General features: G+C 45.9%; 1 protein-coding gene across 2 annotated transcripts in view; it reads left to right on the forward strand.

Annotated features, from left to right (window-relative positions):
• The window catches only part of ESRP2 (epithelial splicing regulatory protein 2), a 141,361-nt gene that overhangs the window by 92,132 nt on the left and 23,469 nt on the right, over nucleotides 1-25,760 (forward strand). Inside the window, exons 13-15 of one of the 2 annotated variants that reach the window (XM_085639963.1) lie at nucleotides 520-718; nucleotides 3,624-3,825; nucleotides 17,893-18,064. In XM_085639963.1, the coding sequence (XP_085496089.1) occupies nucleotides 520-718; nucleotides 3,624-3,825; nucleotides 17,893-18,064 (573 nt within the window). The remainder of the gene's footprint in view (nucleotides 1-519; nucleotides 719-3,623; nucleotides 3,826-17,892; nucleotides 18,065-25,760) is intronic. The other variant, XM_085639964.1, reaches the window with a different exon arrangement.

Here is a 25,760-nt window from a genome sequence, read left to right on the forward strand (position 1 = left end):
ATGGTAAATCGGGTTATTGACGCAGGCTTGTAACACTTCGTTACACTCATGCTGCCGAATACAAAATGCCGAACTATAAAATTAACTTTCTAGGGAAAGACTTTTTTCTTCTGGAATGGTCACGCAGCACCGTATAGACCAACATTCATTCTATAAAATTGAAAGTATAACAAGGCTATATGTAATTTCCATTTAAATTCTTCTTCCTGGGAAGACCTTAATCTGGCACTCATGGACATATGTTGCCCACCCCTCACATAGAGCCTTGGTTGCTGCTTAAGCTGCGTCCTGGCCAACTCACTCTTTGTGGTATGAATTTTGAATGATTAAATTGTTGTTCATGGTCACTCTCATATGACAAATGATCCCTTCACTCCTAAACTAAAATGCGGAGGTATTCTCTTCCAGCATGAAAGTAGGCAATTGGCTGTAGTTAGTTTTGTGGAATGAGCTGCAAATATCGTACCCTGTATTTTACAATCCGATGGTCCAACAAAATCTTTAACTTTTGCGGCTCAGGGGCGTCCATCAGGAGATGCGTTTATTCAGATGAAATCGGCAGACCGTGCATTCATCGTGGCACAGAAATGCCACAAGAAAATGATGAAGGATCGCTATGTGGAGGTGTTCCAGTGCTCTGGAGAGGAGATGAATTTTGTTTTAATGGGTGGCACTTTAAATCGTAGTGGTTTATCCCCACCGCCATGTAAGTTACCATGTAAGTCTGCAATTCTTCTGCTCTCTGCTGCTAAAGGCTATGTGGTAGGTGCTACAGCTTTGTGACTCTCACTTTTCATCTTTGGGATTGCCATGATCATTAATAATCCATCTCAAAGCTGGGGTTGGGAGCTTCCTTTTTGGGTGATGAGCTTTGTGACCGATAATCTTATGAGTGAGTTGCTTGATGTTGGGTAATGTCTGGCAAAGCCTTGACTGGATATTTGCATTTGGTGTGAACTGATCCTCTGCGCTGTGCAGTAGTATCCATGAGCAAACTCTCAATTTGAAGGACTTGATTTATGGGTGGAAATTGAATTCTGCAGCTTGCCCGCAAGCCTTACTTCAGTCTTGTCTGAGCATTACTGGGGTGCATTCTTTGGTGGTGGTAAGCATTTCACAAAGAAGCGCCTACAATATCCTGGCCAAATAGGATGGCTTTGCTGAGCATTATCTGTACTGTATTATACCCTCAATGTGCAACATTAATGTAGTCTTCTGTTCAATTATTAGTACACTTAGCCGCTGATCGTCTGGGCATCTTCACCATTATTTATTAGTTGATTGTCTTGTTGCAGTGCTTTACAAAGGTGTACAGAAGTTGACTTCAGATTTCAAAGCAAAAAATAATAAATGCCTGGATGGGCAGACCCATTAGAATTGACTTTTAAGGGTACATTCCTAATACCCAGTTCTGCTGGCCAGCAGTGTAGATTTTACAGCAGATGGTTATGCTGTCCTTTAAAGTATTGATTTGAACTCCACAGATAATGATCAGTAAGTCTATTTCTTGCGTGAAATTCTGCAGTAAATCTTGCTTGCTAAGAGCATTGAGAACGTTTTTGCACTGACAGATTTTCAATGGGGCAGGGGTAGTGCGTTCTCTTTAAATCTAGGCCCTTAGCCTTTTAAATCAAGTTTCAAAATTAATGTCTCTAGCCCTTCACAACCAAGTAAATCCATGGTAGTACTTTGTTTTTTAAGCTTTTCTGTAGCAAAATTAGTACTTGTAAGAGTTCAGCTGGTATTTTGTACAGCATATATACAAATAGTAAAGGACTTAAAGCTACTGAATGAAGGTGACTGAATATGCGAACGGTTGTGGTCAGTTTCGTTTTTCTCGACTACCTACAGCAGGCACGATAACATTTTGCATTTGAAATAGCCAGTATGAGTAATTTTACACCTGAACTCCGAGATTTTCTTTGCGTTGGGCAATTTGTGGCAGCCTGTTCGTAGAAATGTAGCATACCTATACGTGTTTCCTGATTCAAGTCTTGGCTATCCCAATTCCTTTAGCAAGTGCCAACGAAATTAAAACGTGTCGCACATTGGTCTTTTCGAAGGTAGGAACGGATGGTATTTTACCAGTCTGCTCAATGTATGTCTTAGAATGGTTTTAGCGTAAGTGACCATCTGGCTTGTCATGGGTAGTGTGGGGTAAAAATCTATATACCTAAAACTGCTAGAGAAGATTTGTGCTCCGAATTTAGTGTATTGCTTGTGAATTATTGATGATTTCTATCGTTAAAGAGCTCCTTCTAAATTGGTAATATTACATAGTTCCTGCTTTTAATCTAAATGTTTTAGGTATAAAATATTACTGCTTACCGCAGCCCCAAGTCATGAAGAGTTGTGGCTAGATGTGATGGACTCTTTAACTTTTCAAGTGACAATCTCACCCATTGAAGGAAACGCGCTTGTGAACCCGGGCTCTGCTTTATAATGTGGTAGCAGAATAAATGTTAAACGGCTCATGGTATTGAGGATCAATAGACTTAAATGTATACGTTTACCAATACATAACCAGGCTCTTCAATACGTTGAAGGGATAATTTGGTAACAAAAATGAAATGTGGGAAAGATTTAAAGTGGCCTGCTGGAGGTGGAAAAGATAAAACTGCATAGCTTGTGTTGGTCTTGGGTCAAGAAACCTTTTGGATATGGCTAGTGAGCAGGTGATGGGCAGCATGGACTGAAGTAGCAAAGTAGGTGTCTCTGCAGGAGAGGAAATAAAATCGCGATACAAAAACGCCACCATATTTCATGTTAGCGCGCACACGCCCAAATTGCCACAATTTTCCTAGGAGTGCAAGAGGCGTGTGTGCCAGTTTTGCATTGGAACAAAAGACCTCGGCTGTCTTGTTTTTTTACCGCTGCTGTAATAGCGCATAGTTAATAACCACACAGGGCAAGAGGTATCTCCACCATTTATCTGGGTGTGGCCAGAGGAACGTGACAGAATCCTCCTGTCTGTGCACTTTCTCCTTATAATTGAAGTATGCACAAAACATGCACAAAAATAAAAAAGCCTTGTGCTTGTAAAATGTTTACCACCTGAGAGTTTGCACTTCTACCCCGCCTTCCTGAGTGCTGTTCGAAAGAATAAGAATCCACCGTTTAGTATAAGAGCCCTTTAAAATTAACTCCAGGGCTACTGCAGGTTGTTTTTTTTGCATAGTGGTGCGCCCTTTTAGTTGGTTGGCTCAAGCATCTTACTGGCTGAAAATGTGCCTATTAATATAAAAAAATACATTGGATAAACAGTAATAGACGCTGGAGGTAGATTGAGGGGTAGACTTGGACCTACTTAAAGTTGTTACTTCCTTGATAGACCTGGCCAGGTGATGCGCTTTAAAGCTACAGATGCCACGTAAAACCTGTTAATGCCCCTGAATGTGTAATGTTATCAACTTGGATCTCGGTTGTAATATTTATATTCTGATAACATACCTTGAAACCTGATGGCAATATAGCTGTAGTCTGATCTGTTATAATATGCAGTGGGTTCGCTAGGGAACATATTGGGTAAGTCGTGCAATCAATGGGTAGCAAATATTTTTCTTCCTGCACCGCTAAAGGGAACTCCTAAATCGATCTAATTAAAGTTTCTCTGGTCCCTCTAGGTCTTTCTCCACCAGGGTATGCCGCCTTTCAAGCAGCCACAGCAGTTATCCCAGCAGATGCCGCAGCAACACTTTACCAGACGCCAGCCTTGTTTGCTGCTGCGCGGAGTGCCTATGCCTCCGTTGCAGCCCCACAAGCAGTTGCCTATTACCCTGCGCAAGCAACCCAGCTTTATATGAATTATACAGCCTACTACCCCAGGTACTGCAGTGTTATGTGCACCAGATTCTTTTTAAACACTTAACGTTTCCCAGAAAAAGAAGCTTTGTAGATCTCTACTTTTCAGTTTGTGTCTGTGTCTGTGTCTGTGTGTGTCAGACACACACAGACTGTGTCTGTCTGTCTGTCTGTCTGTCTGTCTGTCTGTCTCTGTCTGTGTGTGTCTGTGTCTGTGTGTGTGTCTGTGTGTGTCCTTTCTGGTTGGTCTGTCCTGTCTGTCTCCTGTGAAGTTCTATCATTTGCCGTAAACAAGCAGCAGAAGCTGACAGGGGTAACTCGATGATCGCAGAAGCCTTCTTTGAAAGGGGCCTTTTGTTAAACCAACAGGTTCTGCATGTCAACCAAATGCTTACTTAAAGGATGAACTAGAAATATATGTAAATCCAGTATAATACTAGTCAGGACTTATTTTTCAAGGAAATCATTTTTGTGTGTGCGACAAGCTACAGCAAAAACACCAAACAAAGTATTTTATAGGAAAATGAGATGAGACATACATGAAGTATTTCTGTGGCTTTCTCTGGGTTTTAGTTGGGGAAAGCCAGCGTTCAATGATGGCTTCCCTGGCCATAGCAGACAGTCTTAGTGGAGTAGGTGCTGTCCATTGCCCATAGACTGGGCCCCTCCTCCGCAACAGCCAGGCACAGCTACAGGTAAAATGTTCTTTGACATGTGGTTTCAGGGTTATTTAACTTCCCAAGAAGAGTTTCAAATTTTGCTTTGTTTAGTGATGTGCTTGTGCAGCATTGGTTAAAGAGGTTTCATTATTTGGGATTTTTAGTTGGTCAGTTCCATTCCACTTCTTTTATTACTGGACCTCTACCATTCAGTTCCTTATGCTCAGTCTTTGCATACCCTCCTTGATGCAGTGGCATTCTTATAAATGGAGAAACACAGCTTTCAATAAGACCCAGCACCTCCTTGTAGTGTAAGATTGAGGCCATAGGAAAACGGTTCCAAATTAAGGCATACAATAGGTAATTTATTACTACATATATACGATTATAAAAAAAAAAGGCTAACTTCTAATATCTGGTAATGTATTTTTCAGAATGTTAATATGGTGCTAATGCATGCTCGTGTAGAATCTATTATACTGATATTTTGCAATATATTAGAATGGAAATGTGAATCCGTTCTTGAAACACTACTGCTAAGTTGCATTTTTTTGGGGTTTGTTCCTATATTGTTTGACTTCAAACCTTTTCTGTGTGAAGGTTGTTTTTTCAACGACTTTGTCTGTCGGAGGTGAAGCATTGTTTTATGTTCTAAGCATTTCCTATGCTGGAGAATAAATGTGCTAATTTGTAACACTCATACACTTTTTGAAGACTCGCATGCAGCCAACTATTATAGTCTGTTCTTTTCCCAACTATAAATCAAAAAGGGGGAAACATTTTTTGTGCCTTACTATCTTTTTTCAACATTAATTAGAGGGGGGTAACATGTCGACAAATTGGCCCTAAAACAAAATTCCCACTGAAATAAGCAAAGAGAATATCACTTTACTGCAACTGTTGGTCACCATGTTTTAGCAAAAATAAAACGTATCCAGGCTTCTCTTACAAGTCAGTTTAACCACTTTTTTCAGCCATGGCGTGCCCATAGATATGTAAAGTAAAGAACACAGATAAAACTTCTGAAGTTAAGAAATGATGAACAACTAGATTCTCAGAATAAACAATACTTTGTTATATGAAAGCGGGACCAGATGCTTGAAATGAAGTGCAGATGTAGGTGAGATGAATAAATCAGTCATGCAGTAACATTTTGTAGGGAAACAATGTTGAACAATTTCTGGTAGTTGGGCAACAAACAGTATTCCTTGGATGCTCTGCTGTTGCAAAATTTGCATCATAGTTTTCTACTTGGATTGGGCATCTTAGCCAGTTTCGTGGATGGCAATGGCAATTTTTACAATCTAAATGAGTTGATTTTAACAACAAACTTGCAAGATTACTCAGAGCTAACCACGTGTCACTGAGCTGTGAGCTTACTGAACCTTACACCATTTTAGGTGAATGATTCAGTCCCATCCATTCCTTTTAAGGAAATGAGGCGACATACACTTGAAATTTGTTTAAAGAGTTGCCTTTTGGAGCTGGCTTCAACACATCCTGAACTGTACCTGAACAAATCTATCAGTATGTCTTGATGATATTGGAGTCTAATCAAGTATGATTGGTAAACATAGACACCCTACTTAGCTTGCGGTTTGATCCTGGCAGGTGCAACTGAGGTGCTTAATTGTATGAAACAGGCTTTTGAAAAGTTTTCCACCTTGCAAATGATAAACAGTGGGAGTGTAAAAGGCAATGGGCTCTTGCCACCGTCTACCCACGATGGCTGTAACTATGGTTATGGAATGCACGCATGTTGAAAATACAGAAGGTTACAGGATAAACTGATGAGGAGTTACTGGCAATCTTTAAGTTTCTGGATAATTGCAGACATTGCACATTGGACTAAAACTTTAGATTAAGAAAAAAATCTTTATCAACACAGAGGTTAATCCTAAAATATTGGAAATCCAATAACAGAATAGAGGATTACATTTCTAAAAGGCTGAACCGAAATACTTTGGAAAGTGATGCAGTGAGAGGCAGAAAAGGAATCTTTGGAACATTGGCAAACCAAGATAAACTTGCTTTGAGACCACCTTTTATGTACACTTCAGGCGGATCATGATGCCAATCTACTTGCGTTAAGAATTTCCATGCGTTTTACTTACAACCGTGAAGAGCTCTTTCTCATGTTAGACTAAATTAATTCGTTTTATTTGAGGTGTATTATGTGTTATATTCCTTGAGGTAGTATGGCTTTTTCTTTTATTGCAGTAATGCTTACAATTGCAGATAGTTTTTTTGCTGCTGATACTGCACCAGGCTATGTAAATATAATTTGAAAAACCGTTTCCATAACTTATTTTGCTACGTGTTCTGGATTTCCACTTGTTTTCTGCATCATGGCTAAGATGGCAGAAAGTATACGAATACACAAGCTCTAGTTTAATTTAATTGGGCACCTCCTGAGCATCCCCTCTCACTGGGATTCTGCCTGGCTGGCTGGTAAGTTGCCTACGAAAGGGTTTGGGTTGAGGCATTTGGCAGCCTCTCACCATGTGAAAACATATTTAGCATGCCTGTTCCTTCTCACTGCAGGTTCCTCTTTTATTTTTGTCACCTTGCGAGTCTGATATTTCTGGTCTTGAGCACATGCATCTGCATTAGGGAAATTGGGTGATGCTGAAAGTGAGATGCAACAGTCGGATCCTTTGGAGGAGGCAGGATCCTCTGAAAACCTATTGTAGTGGAAAAGGGCAAGTTCTCCAGTATTAGGGTGTCTTTCATAGATTCACATGCTTGAATATTCCCCGTCGTCGGAGTGGGAGTCCCACGGTAAATAAAATAGCAATATATATATATATATATATATATATATAGTAAAATATATACATAAGTAATCATATAATTAGTGCATATAGGTGTAAAACACACATAGTGTACCTATAAGAGAAAACTCCATAGGAATACAATGGAGAGAGACAAAAGACCTTTGTAGTCTATCTCTGTCATTATGTAAGTCCGAACTCCAGCCAATCAGGCGTCAGCCCCTCTCTAGAACCTTCTCCTCAGAGCTTCTCACCTCAGATTTTCTACCGCACGTCGTGTGACAGGGAGTCTCCCTGAGCTCTGCTCAGTTTTTGTCAGTAAGGATGTCTTCTAGTAAGAAATCTTTGTTCAGACCATGTTCTTCATGTGGAAAGCTGCGTTTGTTCTCTGAGGACCCACACAGTAAGTGCATTTACTGTTTATATCCTGACCATGAGGTGGCAAAATGTAAATTTTGTAGAACTTTTTCTACAAAAACTCTAAAGGACAGAGAGGGCCGCCTGCTAATATGGCTACAGAGACTGAAGGACAAGGATAACCCACTCTCTGATGTGGAAAGTCTCTTTTCTGGTCGTTCCCAACCAGCCTCTAAGCGCAGTAGTGTGCAGGAGTTACCATCTCCTTTCCTGAAGAAGAGGAAGCTGGCTTTGCCTCTGACAACTGCCACCTCTGTGGTCTCACCTACTGCTTTGTCGCCTAAGGGACACTGTTCTCAGGCTGCTGAGGCGTCTACTTCCTCTGGGAAAAAATTGTCAGCCTCGTCGACGATGCTCCCGACGACGAGATCTGCTGTTTCTACCTCGTCGACGGTGACCCCGACGACGACGTCAGCTGCTTCGTCGTCGACGAGCGTTATGTCGACGTTATCCTCGTCGACGATTACCATCAGTTCTTCGAGGGCGGTGACTTCTATTGTGCCCATTACTTCGACGTCGACGAAGAAGGCAAAGGGTCCGTCGACGAAGACTGTGCCGTCGACGAAGACGTCGTCGAGCTCGTCGACGCCCGCTCCGTCGGCGAAGAAAAAGAAGATCCCGTCGACGACACTGTCGACGGTGGTTCCGTCGACGAAAACCTTATCTACGAAGACCTCGACGACGGCTCCGTCGACGGTGGCTCCGTCGACGGTGGCTCCGTCGACGGTGGCCCCGTCGACGACGGCTCCGTCGACGGCGATTCCGACGACGGCAATTTTGTTGCCACAGACTTCGTCGACGATAATTCCGTCGACCATCATTCCGTCAACGACGGCTCCATCGACGAGTACATCTCCACAGACATTCGTAAGGGTACAAATAAGAGGTGTTGCGTCTACCCAGAAAACAAGAAGGGAACAACAGCCTCAGCTAGCTTCAGCATCGGTTTCATCTTTAGCTGGAGTTTCTTGGACACCGTTACCTCCTACTGTGGGCCCGGATAGCCAGGAACATAATATTCCTGTGGGAGATGCACAGCCTCCCTCACCATTATTCGCTACGGATTCGGATCAGGAGTCCGAAGGGTTACCGGAGTCTTTCGGAACGGCACAAAGTCCATCCGACTTAGTTATTAAGTGCCAGGATGTCAGTAGTGAGGATGAGGATCCGGTATATATACACCAGGCCCCTCCGAAGCATAGAACGGCGACCCTTCCTTTGTCGCTCATTACTAATCTCCAACGCATGTTGGACGACTACAACCAACGGTTCCCTCTATCCCCTCAACGTTCAGAGATTCCGTCAACCCCGGTGATTCCAGCAGTTGTTCCACCGGTACCTATTGTAGATCCTGCTCCTCAGATGCCGCCTGTACCGCCACGACAGGTTCCGGAAAGATTGTTGCCTCATTATGAGCCTGTAGAGGAAGGCCCTCAGGACACAGAAGAGGGTGAAATCCCAGATGATGATGGGGATGTAGATGACAATGATGATGATATGGCGGAGTGGGACAATTACCAGGCACAAACACCATCCCCCTCACAGATAGTAACAGGGGATTCACCTCCAGTGGACATAGCCAACTTTCACCAACTGATGGAAAGGGCATCACACCGTTTTAAGTTAACAACGGAGCGCAGGGAGGAAGATTGCTTCCTTTATGATTTCAAGAATCAACCTTACAAACAGACTCATGCTATTCCCATAGTTGAGTTTATTTGGGAAGAGGGCAAGAAGTTAATGCAGACACCAAATACCTTGCCAGCTCAGGTGCCTCGATTAGAAAAGAAATATAAGGCACCAATAGGAACCCCAGCATGCCTCACGGGTCAGGCTAAACCTGAGTCGGTCGTTACGCAGGCAGCGCAACGTAAGGCGAAAAATCCGGCATCTTCTATCACCTCACCTCCGGATCGTGACGGACGTCGGATGGATGCCATAGGGCGTAAATTCTCTTCTATGGCCTCTACGGTGGTTAGAGCAGCTAATGCCTTGGCCATCCTGGGACGATATGACAGACAAGTTTGGGCTGATATCTCGGATGTGGTTCAGGAGTTACCAGAGCCATCTAAAGTGGAGGCAATGAAGTTGCTCCAAGAGGGAGAAGCGGCATCGGCGGAAATAATCGATTGTGCAGTAGACATCGCCTGCATGGGTTTCCGTCAGCTTGCTGGAGCGGCTGTTCTGCGTAGGCAAGGATGGTTAAAATCTACATCCTTTCGTCAGGAGGTTCAGTCCATGATCCTAAACATGGCATATGACGGAGAGTCTTTATTTGGGAGCCATGTCGATGAAGCTCTACAGTCCATAAAGAAAGACACTGAAACAGCTAGATCACTAGGAAGCCTTCAATTTCAGCGGAGTAATTTTCGTGGTGCACGCGGACGCGGCACCTCCTCAAATTTTCGAAGAGACAATAAACAATACAAACCTTACAATCAAGGGTCCAACCGTTACTCTTATGGACAGCAACAGCAAACATCACGGCAGCAAACCTCCAAGTCATATAGAGGAAAATCTTCATACAGAGGAACCGCATCAAAGAGACAGTGACTCTTACCGGACGGACAAGGTTGGAGGTCGAATCTCTCTGTTCTTTTCCCAATGGTCCTCCATCTCAAAGGACCGTTGGGTTTTGGACATTGTGAAGAAGGGACACGCCTTAGAATTCACCAAATTCCCTCCTCCCACTCCACCCTCCGGACCGCCACCAGCTCACATGAAAGAACTGTTGCATCAAGTACGACTTTTAAGGCAAAAAGGAGCTATAGAACTGGTACCAGTGTCTCAGAAGGGAAAAGGTTTTTATTCCCGGTTCTTTTTGATCACAAAGAAGAACGGAGAGTGGAGGCCCATCCTCGATCTAAGAGCACTAAACAAGTATATAAAGAGCCAATCCTTCCGTATGATGACGCTGGTAGACATCTTGCGCTTACTCTTGCAGGAAGATTTTCTGGCGACGATAGATCTCCAGGATGCCTATTTTCATATCCCTATTTTACAGCGGCATCGAAAGTTCCTGCGTTTTCGAGTGGGTCAACACGATTACCAATTCAAAGTGTTACCATTTGGCCTGCGCTCGGCCCCTCGAGTGTTCACGAAGGTACTGGCTCCAGTAATAGCGTATTTGCGCCTCCAGGGAGTGCAAATATTTCCATACCTGGACGATTTTCTCCTGAAATCTCAGTCAAGCACTCACCTGCGACAACACACTCTTCTGTGCCAGAACGTGCTTCGCTCTTTAGGCCTATCCGTAAATGTGGAAAAATCCCAACTTCATCCGTACCAACAAAGAGATTTCCTGGGCGCAACTCTGGAGACTGTGTCAGCAAAGGCATTCCTCTCCCAGGAGCGTCTCAAAAAGATGCTGCGACTGGTGGCTCTGATCAGATCAAGAGAGTCAGTTTCTGTGAGACTATTAAAATCATTTCTGGGAATGGCGTCATCATCCATTGCCTTGATCCCTCATTGCCGGCTGAGGACACGTCCTATTCAGGAAGCTCTGGATGCTCAGTGGCGTCAGGTAACGGGATCTTTCCACGACATGATATGTGTCACAGATCAGATAAAGTCAGCACTCGCATGGTGGGCAATTCCAGCCAACTTGACGGAAGGCATGTCCTTTCTGTCGTTGCCACCGGACAGAACACTCACAACAGACGCCTCATTGGAAGGATGGGGCGCACATTTGGAGGATCTCTCTGTGAAGGGAAGATGGTCCACACATCAAAGATCTTGGCACATCAACAAGTTGGAGCTCATGGCGATTTTTCTGGCTCTAAAATCATTTCTGCCTTTGCTCCAAGGAGAGTCAGTGCTAATACAGACAGACAACACAACCTGTATGCACTATGTCAACAAACAGGGCGGAACAAAATCCCCAAGTCTCTCCAGGTTAGCTCAAAGAATTTGGGACTGGTCTCTCAGTCATCAGATCTTGCTTACGGCAGTACACCTGCCAGGAGTATCCAATGTCCTAGCGGATTCCCTGAGCAGGTCCTCCTCGTCGACCCACGAGTGGGAGTTACACCAACCCACTCTAGAGAGGATATTCCAACTATGGGGCCGTCCGCTACTCGATCTCTTTGCTACGCCGGAGAACCGGAAATGCCGAAATTACGCAAGCTGGCATCCCCACAAGGAATCTCAAGGGAATGCCCTTTTGATAAACTGGTGCAATCTATTTGCGTACGCCTTTCCTCCAATACCCCTCATACCTCGGGTTCTTTGGAAGATGAGGAGACAACCTTGCCACCTGATCCTAATAGCCCCGCGCTGGCCACGGCAAGCGTGGTTCTCAGAACTGCTCCTCCTGTCCCAATGCCAACCAATCCTCCTGCAACATCGGACGGATCTGCTCACAATGAGCGAAGGGAGAATTTGTCATCCAAATCCCTCCTCACTGAGCTTATCAGCCTGGAACCTGAACACCATGAGTTCGCCCACCTAGACATCCCGCAGGATTGTAGGGATATTTTGGCCCAGGCAAGAGCACCTTCTACAATCAGGACGTACAAGTTTAAATGGAAACGTTTCTGCCATTGGTGTGCTGCTAACGGAGTCCATCCGATACATTCCACGGCAGAACAATTGCTACCATTCTTCTTGCACCTAGCCAGTTCTGGACTGTCGCATGCAACCCTAAGGGTTTTTCTAGCAGCCATTTCACGTTTCCGGCAAGATGGATCAAGTTCCCTTTGTTCCTCTAGAATAATCCGCCAATTCTTTAAGGGTCTATTCCGGAAATTTCCGCCAGTTCGGCGTCGTCCTCCGTTGTGGCACCTCAACGTTGTGTTAGCACAATTGATGAGACCTCCGTTCGAGCCCATTCACAAGGCCGACCTAAAATATCTCACTTGGAAAGTAGCTCTACTTCTGGCACCAACGTCTTCTCGTCGTGTCAGTGACATCCATGCTTTTACCATCAAACCTCCGTTCCTGCAGTTCAAACCGGATGCTGTAGTGTTACGCACCAATCCATCATTTCTACCCAAGGTGCCTACTGACTTTCACATTAATGAGCCAGTAATATTAAAGACATTTTTTGCCAATCCTCAGACACCTGCAGAACAAAGACTACATTCTTTGGACGTCAAGCGGTGTCTTAAGTTCTACATCAGTAAGACAGCTTCTTTCAGGAAATCAGATCAACTTTTTATAGCATATGGACGCTGTCATAAAGGACGTCAGGTTACTAAACCAACGATTGCACGCTGGATCTCGGCAGCTATTGTCTTCTGCCACCAAAGGGCAAATAAACCTCTGCAGTCTCCAGTGAGGGCACACTCCACTAGGGCAGTATCATCATCTACTGCCTTATTTGCTGGAGTATCTTTGCAACACATCTGCAGAGCAGCTACGTGGTCGACCAGACACACGTTTACTAAGCACTACTGCTTGGCAACTTTAAGCGAGGAGGATGCTGCAGTGGGACAGGCAGTGCTGCGCAATCTTTTTAAGTAAGGTGAGCCTCTTCCTCCCGCCTCCATATTGTTTCCATATATATTATGCATTTACAATGTTACAGTTGTTCAATACTGTTTTTATGCATAAGAAGATTGATTATCTATATATGTTGAATCTATTTTGGCATGGAAACAATGGTGATTGTTACTGCTAGCTATTCTATATTCAAGCATGTGAATCTATGAAAGACACCCTAATACTGGAGAAGAACAATTGTTACTTACCTGTAAACAGGTGGTTCTCCAGTATTGGTGTCTTTCATAGATTCACATGCGACCCTCCCTCCTCCCTTCAGAGGCTCTCTTCTCCTCATGCACTTTACAGTCACTCTTGTGCTACGAAAATCTGAGGTGAGAAGCTCTGAGGAGAAGGTTCTAGAGAGGGGCTGACGCCTGATTGGCTGGAGTTCGGACTTACATAATGACAGAGATAGACTACAAAGGTCTTTTGTCTCTCTCCATTGTATTCCTATGGAGTTTTCTCTTATAGGTACACTATGTGTGTTTTACACCTATATGCACTAATTATATGATTACTTATGTATATATTTTACTATATATATATATATATATTGCTATTTTATTTACCGTGGGACTCCCACTCCGACGACGGGGAATATTCAAGCATGTGAATCTATGAAAGACACCAATACTGGAGAACCACCTGTTTACAGGTAAGTAACAATTGTTCATCTCTTGTGATCACCTCGGGCCTGAGGCAATGCAAATGAGTCTCAAATAATCACTGCAAGCTTGTGCACAATCCTACAGCGAACACTAGCTGAGATCACTTGGGGCATGAGTGAGCAGTTTATCACTTTTGAAGGCTTGTTACTAGTCTATAACCTGTAGCATCTGAAACCCTTTGACAGTTGTCTGCATATTTTGAGTGGTCTCGAGTCAAGCAATCGAATAATTTGTAAAGCGCACTACATACCCGTGAGGGTTTCAAGGCGCTGGGTGGGGGGGGGGGGGGGGGGGGGGGGGTGTGCTGCTGCTATTGGTCGAAGAGCCAGGTCTTGTAGTCTCCTGAAGGTCAGCAGGTCTTCGGTTTGTCGTAGGTGGAGGGGGAGGGTGTTACAGGTCCTGGCGGCGCGATGGGAGAAGGATCTGCCTCTGGAAGTTGTTCTACGGATGCACGGGACCGTGGCCAGGGCGTGGTCAGCAGAGCGGAGTTTCCTGTTGGGTACGTAGAAGGAGAGCAGATTGTTGAGAGAGGCTGGTCCGGTCTTGTGGAGTGCCTTGTGTGCGTGGATCAGGAGCTTGAAGGAGATTCTCCGGTCGACGGGGAGCCAGTGCAGGTTCCTCAGGTGGGGGGGTGATGTGGTTGCGGTGTGGGACGTCGAATATCAGGTGTGCAGAGGCGTTCTGGATTCTCTACAGTCTGTTGATGAGCTTGGATGAGGCTCCGACGTAGAGGGCGTTTCTGTAGTCGAGTCTGCTGCTGACTAGGGCCTGGGTGACTGTTTTCCTTGTGTTTGTCAGGATTCATCTGTCGATCTTGCGGAGCATGTGGAGGGTGTTGAAGCAGGTGGAGGAGACTGCATTGACTTGTTTGGTCATGGTAAGTTTCGAGTCGAGGATGACTCCCAGATTGCGTGCATGGTCGGTGGGGGCCGGGGGGTCCCCAGAGACGTGGGCCACCATGAGTCATCCCATGCTGAGGGGTTGGACCCGAGGATGAGTATCTCCGTCTTGTCTGTGTTCAGTTTAAGCGGCTGTTCTCCATCCAGTCTGCGACGGCCTTCATTCCATGGTGGAGGTTGGATTTGGCAGTGAGAGGGTCCTTGGTGAGGGAGAGGATCAGCTGAGTGTCGTTGGCGTAGGAGATTATGTTGCGATCGTGCTGTCTGGCGATGCGTGCTAGTGGTGACATGTAAACGTTGAACAGCAATGGGCTGAGGGAAGATCCTTGAGGGATGCCGCAGATCTCTGAGGCATTGGACCGGAACGGGGGGAGGCGGACTGAGTTTTGCCGGACAGGAAGGAGGTGGTCCAGTCCAAGGCTTTCTCCTGGATCCCTGCGTTTTGGAGTCACGTACGTAGTGTGCGGTGGCAGACGGTGTCGAAGGCGGCGGAGAGTTCAAGGAGGATGAGGGCCGCCGTCTTGCCGTTGTCTAAAAGGATCCTGATGTCGTCTGTGGTGGCGATGAGGGCAATCTCGGTGCTGTAGTTGCTGCAGAATCCTGATTGGGACGGGTTCAGGAAGTTGTTGTCTTCAAGGTGACGGGTGAGCTGGGTGTGAACTATCTTCTCAATGACTTTTGCTGGGAACGGAAGCAGGGAGATGGGTCGGAAGTTCTTGAGGTCCCTCTGATCCGCCTTGGGTTTCTTCAGTAGGGCATTGATCTCTGCATGCTTCCAGTTCTCAGGGAAGGTGGTGGTCTCGAAGGAGAGGTTGATGATTTTGTGCAGTTGGGGTGCGATGGAGTTGCTGGCTTTGTTGAAGATGTGGTGCGGGAGAGGGTCGGACGGGGATCCAGAGTGGATTGTTCCCATGGTCTTGATTGTGTCCTCTGCTCACGTTGGCCCAGGTTGTCAGGGTGTGGTGGGTCTGGTGCGGCGAGGTCTTCGGGGGTTGTCCGGGGTTTGAAACTGTCATGGGTGTCGGTGATTTACCGGTGAAAGAAGGTGGCGAGGGTGTCGCACAGGGTTTGCGATGGTGGGATGTCATTGGCGTTGGAGCTGGGGTTGGAGAGTTCCTTCACGATGGTGAAGAGCTCCTTGCTGTTGTGTGCGTTGTTGTCAAGGCGGTCTGTGGAGGTCCTTTTGGCGGTCCTGATGAGGTGGTGGTGGTTGCGGATGGCGTCTTTGTGGGCAGCGCGGCTGTCTGGTGTCTTGTCGCTGTGCCATATGTTCTCCAGTTTCCGGCAGGTGCATTTTGAGTCGAGGAGTTCCGGGGTGAACCAGCTGACTCTATTGCTGGTGTCTCTGCTGGTGGGTTTTTTCAGCGGGGCTACGGTGTTGGCGCAGTCGTTCATCCAGCGTTCGAGGGTGAGTGCACCCTCATCTGGGTTGGTGGGGTTAGTCGGAGAGTTGAGTGCGAGGCTTGTCTATAGTTGTTCTTGAGTGACTTTGCCCCAGCAGCAGCAGCAGCGGGGGGGGGGGGCTGTGGTGTGTGGTGGTGTGTGAGGGGTTTTCGGAAGAAGTGGATGCAGTGGTGGTCTGTCCAGGTGAGTTCGGACGCGTGGCTGAAGGTGACATGGGTGCTTGAGGAGAAGATGGCATCTAGCGTGTGGCCGGCGATGTGTGTCGGTGTTGTGACAAGCTGTTTCAGTCCGAGGTTGGCAATCAGGGTGGAGGAGTTGTCGTCGTTCTCCAGGTGATAGTTCAGGTCTCCTAGGAGGATGTAGTCGGTGGATGTCAGCGCGTGCGTGCTGAGGAGGTCGGCGATGGAGTCGCAGAATTGAGGCCGGGGTCCTGGAGGTCTGTAGACGAGGGTGCCTCTTAGGGTGGTCTTGGGGTTCGTGTGGATCTGGAAGTGCATGTGTTCGGCTGTGCTGAGGGTGTTGTTGGTGTTTGTTGAGACCCTGATGGTGTTTTTGTGGACGATGGCGATTCCTCCTCCAGCCCTGTTGGTGCGATCTCTGCGGGTGATCTTGTAGCCGTCTGGGATGGCTATGGCGATGTCTGGTGAGGAGGCTTCGATCGTCCAGGTCTCGGTGATGCGGTGTCGAGTAGGTCCCAGAGTTCAGTGTGTTTGTGTGTGGAACGGGTGTTGACCAGGATGCATCTAAGCTAGTTGGGTTCTGTCGTGGCAGGCGTCTTGGCGCTTTTGCGGCAGGACAAGCTGCAGTTCCGGCAGGAGAAGGGACCGTGGGTGCGCTTCGGGGCGGCCTTGCAGCAGGTGTTGGTCCTTCCTGGGTTGAGAGTGACTAGGGTGTTGGCATCGTAGCGGAGTCGGCGGTCCTCGAGGCTGCTGCGGGGGCCAGGGGTTCTGGCGCTGGGTGCGGTCCAGGCGCGGACTGGCACAGACGGGCTTGCCTTGCCGCAGCGGCCGCCATATATGGGGAGGTGGGGAGGGAGGAGCAGTGGGGAGGCGGGAGGCGAGGGACAGGTGGAGCGAATGGACGCTGAGGAGGCGGGGCCAGGGGGGAAAGGAGACCGGCGCAGGGCACAGACTTGAGGAGGGGGCACAGAAGTCCAAGAAAGCACAAAATCAGAGGCGCACAGGAGTACAAACAAAAGCACTGAATCAGAGGGGCACAGAAGTCCGTGGTACAGAATATAAGTGGGCACAGATGTTGGCGAGGGGTACAGAAATCAGAAGGGGGCACGGAAGCAAGCAGCGAGCAGGGGGGGGGGCACAGAAGAGGAGCGGGCAGATGGGCAACGGAAACGAACCTTAGGCCACCACTGGCCACCAGGGATGAGGCGCAGGTAAAAGCCTGCGGGTGGTGGAGTGCCTCGATATCACCGGCGGCAGCAGAGACAGCGGGGGTGCAGGCGGAGCTGCAGCGGGGGGGGGGGGGGGGAGCGACCTACTAGGAAGGTCAAGAGTCTTTGGTTGAAACCTTTTTATGGAGATGCTTGTTCATAGGTTCATGCTTAAGCAAAAAGTACACTTTATTATGATTCTTGCATCCAAATTATTAACCGAAGTCTTTGCATAGAAGGGTTTATCGCTGTCTGCATAAAACGTTAAACAAAAGATCGCCATGATCACGGTGGATAATGAATGTGGTTAGAAATTGACAAAATGGTTCATCTTCAATTACCATGGATTGTTGTGGAGCACTGAGTTTCTCTCTAACCTAAAGCCGCCTTTGTTTGCAGCCCTCCTGTATCGCCCACCACAATGGGATACATTGCAGCCCCTACTGCGTCTCTTGCTGCTTCCGCCGCACACTCGCCAATGCTGCCCCAGCCAGGGGCCCTAGTTCGCATGCAGGGCTTGCCCTACAACACGGGGATGAAAGAGATTCTCAGCTTCTTCCAAGGATATCAGGTGAGAGTTCGAACCTTGGTTTTCAGCATACTGCGCAATTCAGATACTGTAGGAGCACTTACTCTTCAGTTGTTAAAGTACTGATATTAATTGGTAATTAAGTGGTGGAGTTGCATCACGTGTGGGTGCAGACATGCGTAATATTTCTCAAATTAAGATCTGTAGAGGTGATGAAGACTTGGTTTCATGCCAACTAATGTTTTTGAAATGTATTTGTGTAGTCTCACATTGATGTACACTTCTTTCTATATCCCCTCCAAACACCCAGCTCGACGTCCACTGCTCGGTCCTTCATTGCTCGGTTGACACCCCATAGATCCCAATACACCCCTGCAGGGGGCAGTTGAACATAGTAATCAAAGTTGTTGTGAAGACCATTGCAGCTGCTCTGGATTGAGGCTCCTATTTTAGGATTGCAGCTTTAGGGCCACTCACTAGTTTGTTGAAAAAAACAAAACACCTCTATACATGTGCTGTTCTCGAATGAAAAGGAGCAGCTCATGTATTTAAGACTTGTTTTTAAATGGTTAAAGACGAAACACCTTAACTGTGTTTGTCTTTAGTTAGCTCGAAGAGCACCCAGTTCCCAAAAACTACAAGTTATCAGCAGCCTAAAGGAAAGGCTGTGTCAAACTGTCCAGTGCAGAAAAAATCGGCGCCATAAGTGTTTCAAATGGATTTAAGGCAAACATTGGTGCCCTCCAGATTTGCCACGTTGTTCTAATCCTTTTTGTTCAACTTTGTTTTATTGGCATTTGCAGTGCAGAGGAAATCATACAATTCTTATATGCCCCCCTAGAACGTCCCTAGGAGGCCCATCCCTTCCTGTAGTAACAAATCAGTTCTTATGCTTTGTAATTACTAAACGCGCAGAAGGCTGATACAATTGCTGCTGAACAGAACATCGCGTGGGTCGTTCATAGCAGTAACACGCGCCTTTGCTGTGGTATTTAATACTAGCAGCAGTGCTTTTGATTCTATGAAGCCCTTAAAGTGGATTCAACGGATCAAACAAAACCACCCAGAACACCTTCGTGAACGAGGAAGCATCAGCTGTCATCCTCTTGATGTAATTATCAGATTGGAAGTCTAGTTGAGATTTAGTTTTTCACCCTGGCTTCCCACATCACTATTCACAAGGGGTCTTTTTCTGTGAAGACCTGTTTTTTAGCAACACCTTCCTTATCCATGATGCCTTAAAAAAATGTTTTCACTAATGAAGGACTTACCTTCGTTTTTCACTTTTGATTTAATTTCTTACGTCCTCAACTGTTTTATGTACAAGTGGGCTTTGCTCTCCATGACCCATAAGTACAAGCACTGACAAAACCAGTGGGTTTGGCCCTTTTTTTTTTTAAGGGAAGTGTAAAGTAACCGTTCTTTTGTGACCTTGTGTGTTTCCCCAAAATACGAACCCCTTTATGAAGCAACCTCTTGGGCTTCAGGAAGCTGGGAGTAGGCCCAATTCCTGATCAGATCGCATTAGCAGAATTAAGTTGTACTCTCAAAAGTATTCTAAAGAGTTTGTTTTTAAAGTGGTGAATTAACTCATACACAGCAAAGAATCACTGAGTAGCTACTTTTCTCAAAGCATCAATAATATTATAGCATCTTTAAATTATTATTTTTTTTAAACTAGCTCCTGAAACACTTTTAAAATATGAAATGTCATGACAGCAAAGTAAAACAAATGACTTTGAAAAGGCAGTTAGGGACTGGCATTTCAGACTAAATGATTCAGTCAAAAGAACTTTATTTCGGCCATTAAGACCATAAAAGCACAAAATACAACACAATTCATTCATCCAGTTCTCCTAATAAAACTCGCATTGCTCTCAATACAAATTGCTAAAAAAAAGTGCATGTGCATTACAGTATTTCATAAAATTCTGATAAAATTAGAAGTTCAGGAGAAATAAAAGGGTACAAGATGCAAACTTGCATATTTTTTTAAACGTTACAAAATATCAGTTAAGAATCACCAAGGCCAATAATGAGTTATAATGACCAAATCATGCAGGACCCACCTTTAAAATAGCTCGATGTATGCACCACATGGAGTATAAAAAACGTGCAATTGAATGCTCAATAGGCATGCTAGTGTCATATTTCAATATCCTAAAAATCTGTATGCAGTGCTTAGTCCCGAGGTTTCTGTAGAACTGCAATAACCATCGGTGTCTTGCCTTTTAGTACCCTTGACAAAATAATACATGATATTCCGTCTCCGCTACATTATTACATGCCGGACATCCCAAAGTGGGTGTACCCACCCATTGGTTTGTGTAAGCACGTCACAGAAGTACCCCATGCCTGACCTGAAGATAAAGCTTTTTAGCAAGGGCTGGCTGGTTATCACGGGTGGGCTCTAATCTGTATTTATTTTTTTATCTCTAAAAACACTGCAGTCACTGAGCCAGTTGCAGAGCTCCCCTACATTCGGGTGAGTTTCAACTCCCTGTAACACTCTATCAAAACCTTCCTGGATGTTATCAAGCAATTTTCTTCAGCATTGATCCACAGATCACTCCTTCCTATGGCCGCCAAGGACTTCCTAATAAAGGCCAGCCATGGGATTTTGCTCACACCCTGTAGGCTCAGCACTTCGCTCAAATCTTCTCTGTACGAAACCAATTCTGGAGTGCTCCATAGGCGTCGCCAGAACAGGAGAAGCCTAAGAGCAGCATCCTCTGCAATTGGTCTGACCCCCAAGGTCCATGCGAAGCGGTAGGAGCGGGGAGCTTGTGGGGAGACCCAGCAATTTCCTGGCAAAGTAGTTCTCAATTTTTGTTAGTCAGTTGGCTGGTGGCCCCAGATTTCTGCCCCGTAGAGGGCCACGCCTCTGGTTTGTGCTTTATAGATTTCCACCACCGGTCCAACAGTTTTGTGGCTACAATTCCTCTGTACCTTTGCCAACCCCCCATAGTCTGAGCCAGCTTTAAGCTTGCCTTCGTATTTTGTGCACCCCAGTCCATTTTTTCAGTGAGCAGAATTCCCAGATATTCAAAAGCAGTCACCTGCTCTAGTGGTTTCCCATCTAGACGGGGATTCGATCAAACACTATTACCTGCATTTAATACCATATATTTGGTTTTCTGCAAATTGCTCTCTAACCCCCTATTTTTGCAGAAAAGATGGAAAGTGTCTAGGGCCCTATGAATGCCCATAGGTGACTTTGACAGCAGGAGGGTATCATCGGCAAACATCAAGGCTGGTACTTTATGGTTTGCCAGCCTAGGAGCGTCGAAATCCCTCCCAGCAATCAAGGCCTCTACTAAGCCATTAATAAAGGCAAAAAAGGGTCGGGCCAAGACGCAGCCTTGTCTTCACCTCTATCTATGGGTATGTAATCAGTGAGCTCACCGTTTTTACCATACATAATTTGGGCAAAGTTGTATTCATGAAGTCGTTTCAGCTGGTGGCAGAGGTACGAAGGGGCCCCCAGGTTCAATAAGCCCACAGTTTGTCCCTGGGCACCAAATCAAATGCGGATTTTAAGTCCACAAAGATCAGATAATGGCTGCCACCCTCTATGCACACTGTCTTCCATTATAATAGTTGTAACCGGAAGATTTTATCTATTGTGGACATCCTTGCTCTAAATCCAGCTTGAAAAAGGCCAAGAATAATATACTCCATCCAACTCTGTAGTCGCCCCAGCAGCACTCTGGCATATATCGTTTGACTGACCTCTATGAGGCTGATGGGATGATAATTAACCGGGAGGAGTGGTGAACCTTTTTTTTATAGATCGGTTTGATTTCCGCCCCCACCCAAGTAGAAGGGATCGGCATTCCCTGCAGGATGGCATTGAACAGAATCCATAGGTAAGGAGCCCAAATAGTGGGTTCATTGTGAAAGGGGTCGCCAGGGATCTTATCTAACCCTGGAGCCTTGGATGGAGCTACCTTGCTCAGAGCATCAGTTATCTCCTTGAGGGAAATTGCAGGAGCATCAGAACAAATCAACTGGAAGGGGGGGGGACACTCATTTCTGGCTTGCCCTGCATCACCCTCTACCCTTACATATAAAGACGCAAAATGAGCCTTCCATTCTTCCGCCCATATATTGGGTTCCATTGCCAGTTTGCCCTCTGACCAACCCATATTTACTCAATTCCAGAAGGTCCTCATATCGTAAGTACATAGGGCGCTTCTCAGCCTATCCCACTTATCACATTCCTAACTTCTTTGCCAGTTTGATAATACATTTATAGGCTACCCTTTTCTCTTTTATCAGTGACCTATCATTAGATGTGATAGCAGAGTTAAGTGTTTGCTTGGCCATGCGGCAGTCATTACTATACCAGAGATGCCCTGAAGACCCATTTCCCCTTTTGCTAGGGAAGAATATATTGGCCATGGCAGATATTAGACCTTGATGGTTATCAACGATTTCTGGGAGGACCCTGGAAAGGTCATCAGTCCCACTAAATTGGTTTGTAGCCCTAAGGAATGGAATGACCGTTTGAAACGGGGAATATAGCTTTCCCTGCGATTGACAGATTTCCCCCCATCTAACTCTCCTCCTGCAGTTAGTCAAAGTTAAGGGAGAAGCAGTTGAAGATTTTGCACCGGCTCTAGGATCAGAGCATTATGGTCACTATTGTGATGGGACACGATCTTGAAGTCTATTACCCAATGCCAAGATTTTGTGTCCGCCAGGATATAATCTAAAATGGAGGCACATCCTAGTCTATTGTAAGTATGATTTCCCAGAGAATCTGATTTTGTGCGCCCATTGCACACCCTGAGTGAATGGTTCAGTGTAAGGGTGTTCATTTGAAGTACCTGTGAGGTCCAGGCCCGTGTTGGTGGGATGTTGGGCCCTGGAATGGCCCAGTGCTGGTCATCATCGCTGAGGTTACCGGCATTCAGACCGTTCAAGGGCTCATACTGGCAATTAAAATCACCGCCAAGAATTGCCAAAATAGTATCGGGGATAGTAAGCAGAAAAGCGGTCTATTGATCAAGGGTCGTTGACTCATGGCCATAACCAATTGGTCGAGAATAAACCTTAATCAAATCAATTCTTATCTTTGTTGAAAAACTCAAAGATACAAAGGATATCACGAGAAGATGTCTCCATCTGTTTTGCTGTGCACCCCAAGTGCACAGCAACCCAGGTACAGAGTCCTCTGAAGGCTTTCCCCTTACCCCAAATGTAGCTGCTATGCTGAAAGACGCATAGCCTAGTCTGTATGTGTCCACCCTGACCCAAGTTTCCTGAAACATGCAGATCTCATTTTGTTCTACAAACGCCCCCACTCTGGGTTATCAAGTTTGGTGGTGAGGCCAGCAATGTTCTATGATAGTACCCACAACTTATGGGGGCCTATGCGATTATCTAGATTTTGGATTGTCTCATCGGTTATTGGTGTACCGTTAGCTTGTTGGAGAAGGCCATTAAACTCCCCCACCAAGTGTCTTACACCATTACCGACAACAGAGTGATCAGCTATGGGGGTTGGAGATTCTCAAGGCACCCACTGATGGCCATTAGATTCCTGCATAGACCCAAGGGATGAGCCAAGTATGGATCGAATACTATCAGCCCCATGCGGCCCATTACTTTGGGCTCCTCCCACTCCATCAACCCACTGAATATCCTGTTCCACTTCCTGCCTAGGGTGGACGAGTCTCTGAAAAGGCTCCCCCATTGTATAAGGCCACCCTGAGGGCTCCTTCCGGGACTTAAGTTCTAAGATCGGTGGACATGCTGGACTGAGTCATTCTACTGACTCTAGGGTCATATATCTTTTTGAGAGTGGTGGCTTAGAGAAATATGGGCTTGGTTGATCCTGTCCCAGAATGGTCCTTTGCTTAAACTGCTGCCTAGTCCCCACCCGTGGTCATTCCACATTCTATTTTCTAACACAAGTTCTGGGGCTAGAAATAACCCAACAGGAAAGATCTTGTACCCCCTCCTGCCTTTGTTAGTTGCGGTCTAGGAGAGCCCTTACAACCAGGGAGGTTTCTGAAATTAATCACAATGCTATCCTTGGGTACATCTTTCGGTCTCTGGCCCACCCATCCTACCCTTCGGGTGAAGAGGATTTCACCTGCATCTTTATAAGAAAATTGCTACTGCTTGGCCAATCAGAAAATACATTTGTTTTTTAATTCAAAATGTGATTCTCTTTGCCCCAGATTCAATTCCAGTACTCCAGTTAGAATCATAACATATGGAGTGGAGTCCGGCGGGAGATTGATGCATAGCAGGGCTGTTCTTACCTCAGAGCCTTCTGTTCGTACAGCGTACCCCTCATCAGCTCTTTGACTGGTCCCCAGTCGTGGCACATTAACTCCAGCTGCTGGCATTACTGGGTATGATTTATGTTTGTTGCCAGCCTCCATCCCCCGACTAGGCCAAATGATTCAACAAAATCAGAGTTGTGGTGAGTGAAGAAAACATGTCAAAATACAAATCACAGGTCACTGTGTGGCAAAACCAAAGAATCGCTTCCACACCACACCTTATTCCAATGGCACAGGCATATACGTTTGATTTTCTGTGTGTATAAAATTTATATATTTATCCACAACGATCCTCTCAGATAATGAAACCATAGTCACAGCAATTAACTTTCCCAAATAGTTTTTTACAAGGTAACCGTGATCAAGTTAAATGTGTTAACGGAACGTGTCGGTTGTTCCTTCAATCTGGAGACCTTGTAAAATAAACTATTTGGGAAAGTTAATTGCGTTTCATGATCCGAGAGGATTGTTGTGGATAATTAAATAATGGCGTGGCTCTGCCTCAAACGCACACCAAAAGTGAAGCGCCATTGAGCCAGGAAACGTGAGTGTATATATATATATATATATATATATATATATCTATATATCTATATCTATACAACAAACGAAGCGCAACAACCCGGTTTCTGGAAAAGAGGCTTTATTTCTATTGGCGCAGGGAACAGCATGTGTGAGGCACCTGACGTGTTTCAGCCAATTGCCTTTCTCAAAGGTGTTGCCCCTTCAGTGCAGTGTTCCAGGTGTAATTGATCACATGTCCCACTCCTACTGCACTACATTTCCCATAATTCATCTAGGATGGTGGCGTAATGTATATGAAATCAAAATGCAAAATATCATTTTGATTTCATATACATTACGCCACCCGTTGTAGTCACGACCGCCCTGCAGGGTTGGGGGTCCCCGACAGCCTTTTTTGTGTGAATTTTGATGGGGGACATGACCCGCTCGCCTGGCTGAAAGCCTAAGGATTTCCGGCGATTGTGCAGTTTAAGGCGAGAAAGGGAGCCGACTAAGGCAGACGCCTATCTTTGGCAGGTTCTGGACACAGCGCTTATGGACATTGTGAAGGAAACAGCAGGTAGAGTTAATTTGTGCCCCAGTCTTCTCCCACCTGCCACACTTACCTGCAACAACATGTCGGGACTGGCAAGGCGGCAAAACCTCATTTTGATTGTCATATACATTACGCCACCATCAGATGAATTATGGGAAATGTAGTGCAGTAGGAGTGGGACATGTGACCAGTTACACCTGGGACAATGCACTGATGGGGCAACACCTTTGAGAAAGGCAATTGGCTGAAACGCGTCAGGTGCCTCACACAGGCTGTTCCCTGCGGCAATAGAAATAAAGCCTCTTTTCCAGAAACCGGGTTGTGGCGCTTCGTTTGTTGTGGACATTGTTGACGGGAAGTGCTGTCTCCTGTTGTAGTC

This window comes from Triturus cristatus, chromosome 12 (assembly GCF_964204655.1).
Source record: "Triturus cristatus chromosome 12, aTriCri1.1, whole genome shotgun sequence".
Taxonomy (NCBI): Eukaryota; Metazoa; Chordata; class Amphibia; order Caudata; family Salamandridae; genus Triturus; species Triturus cristatus.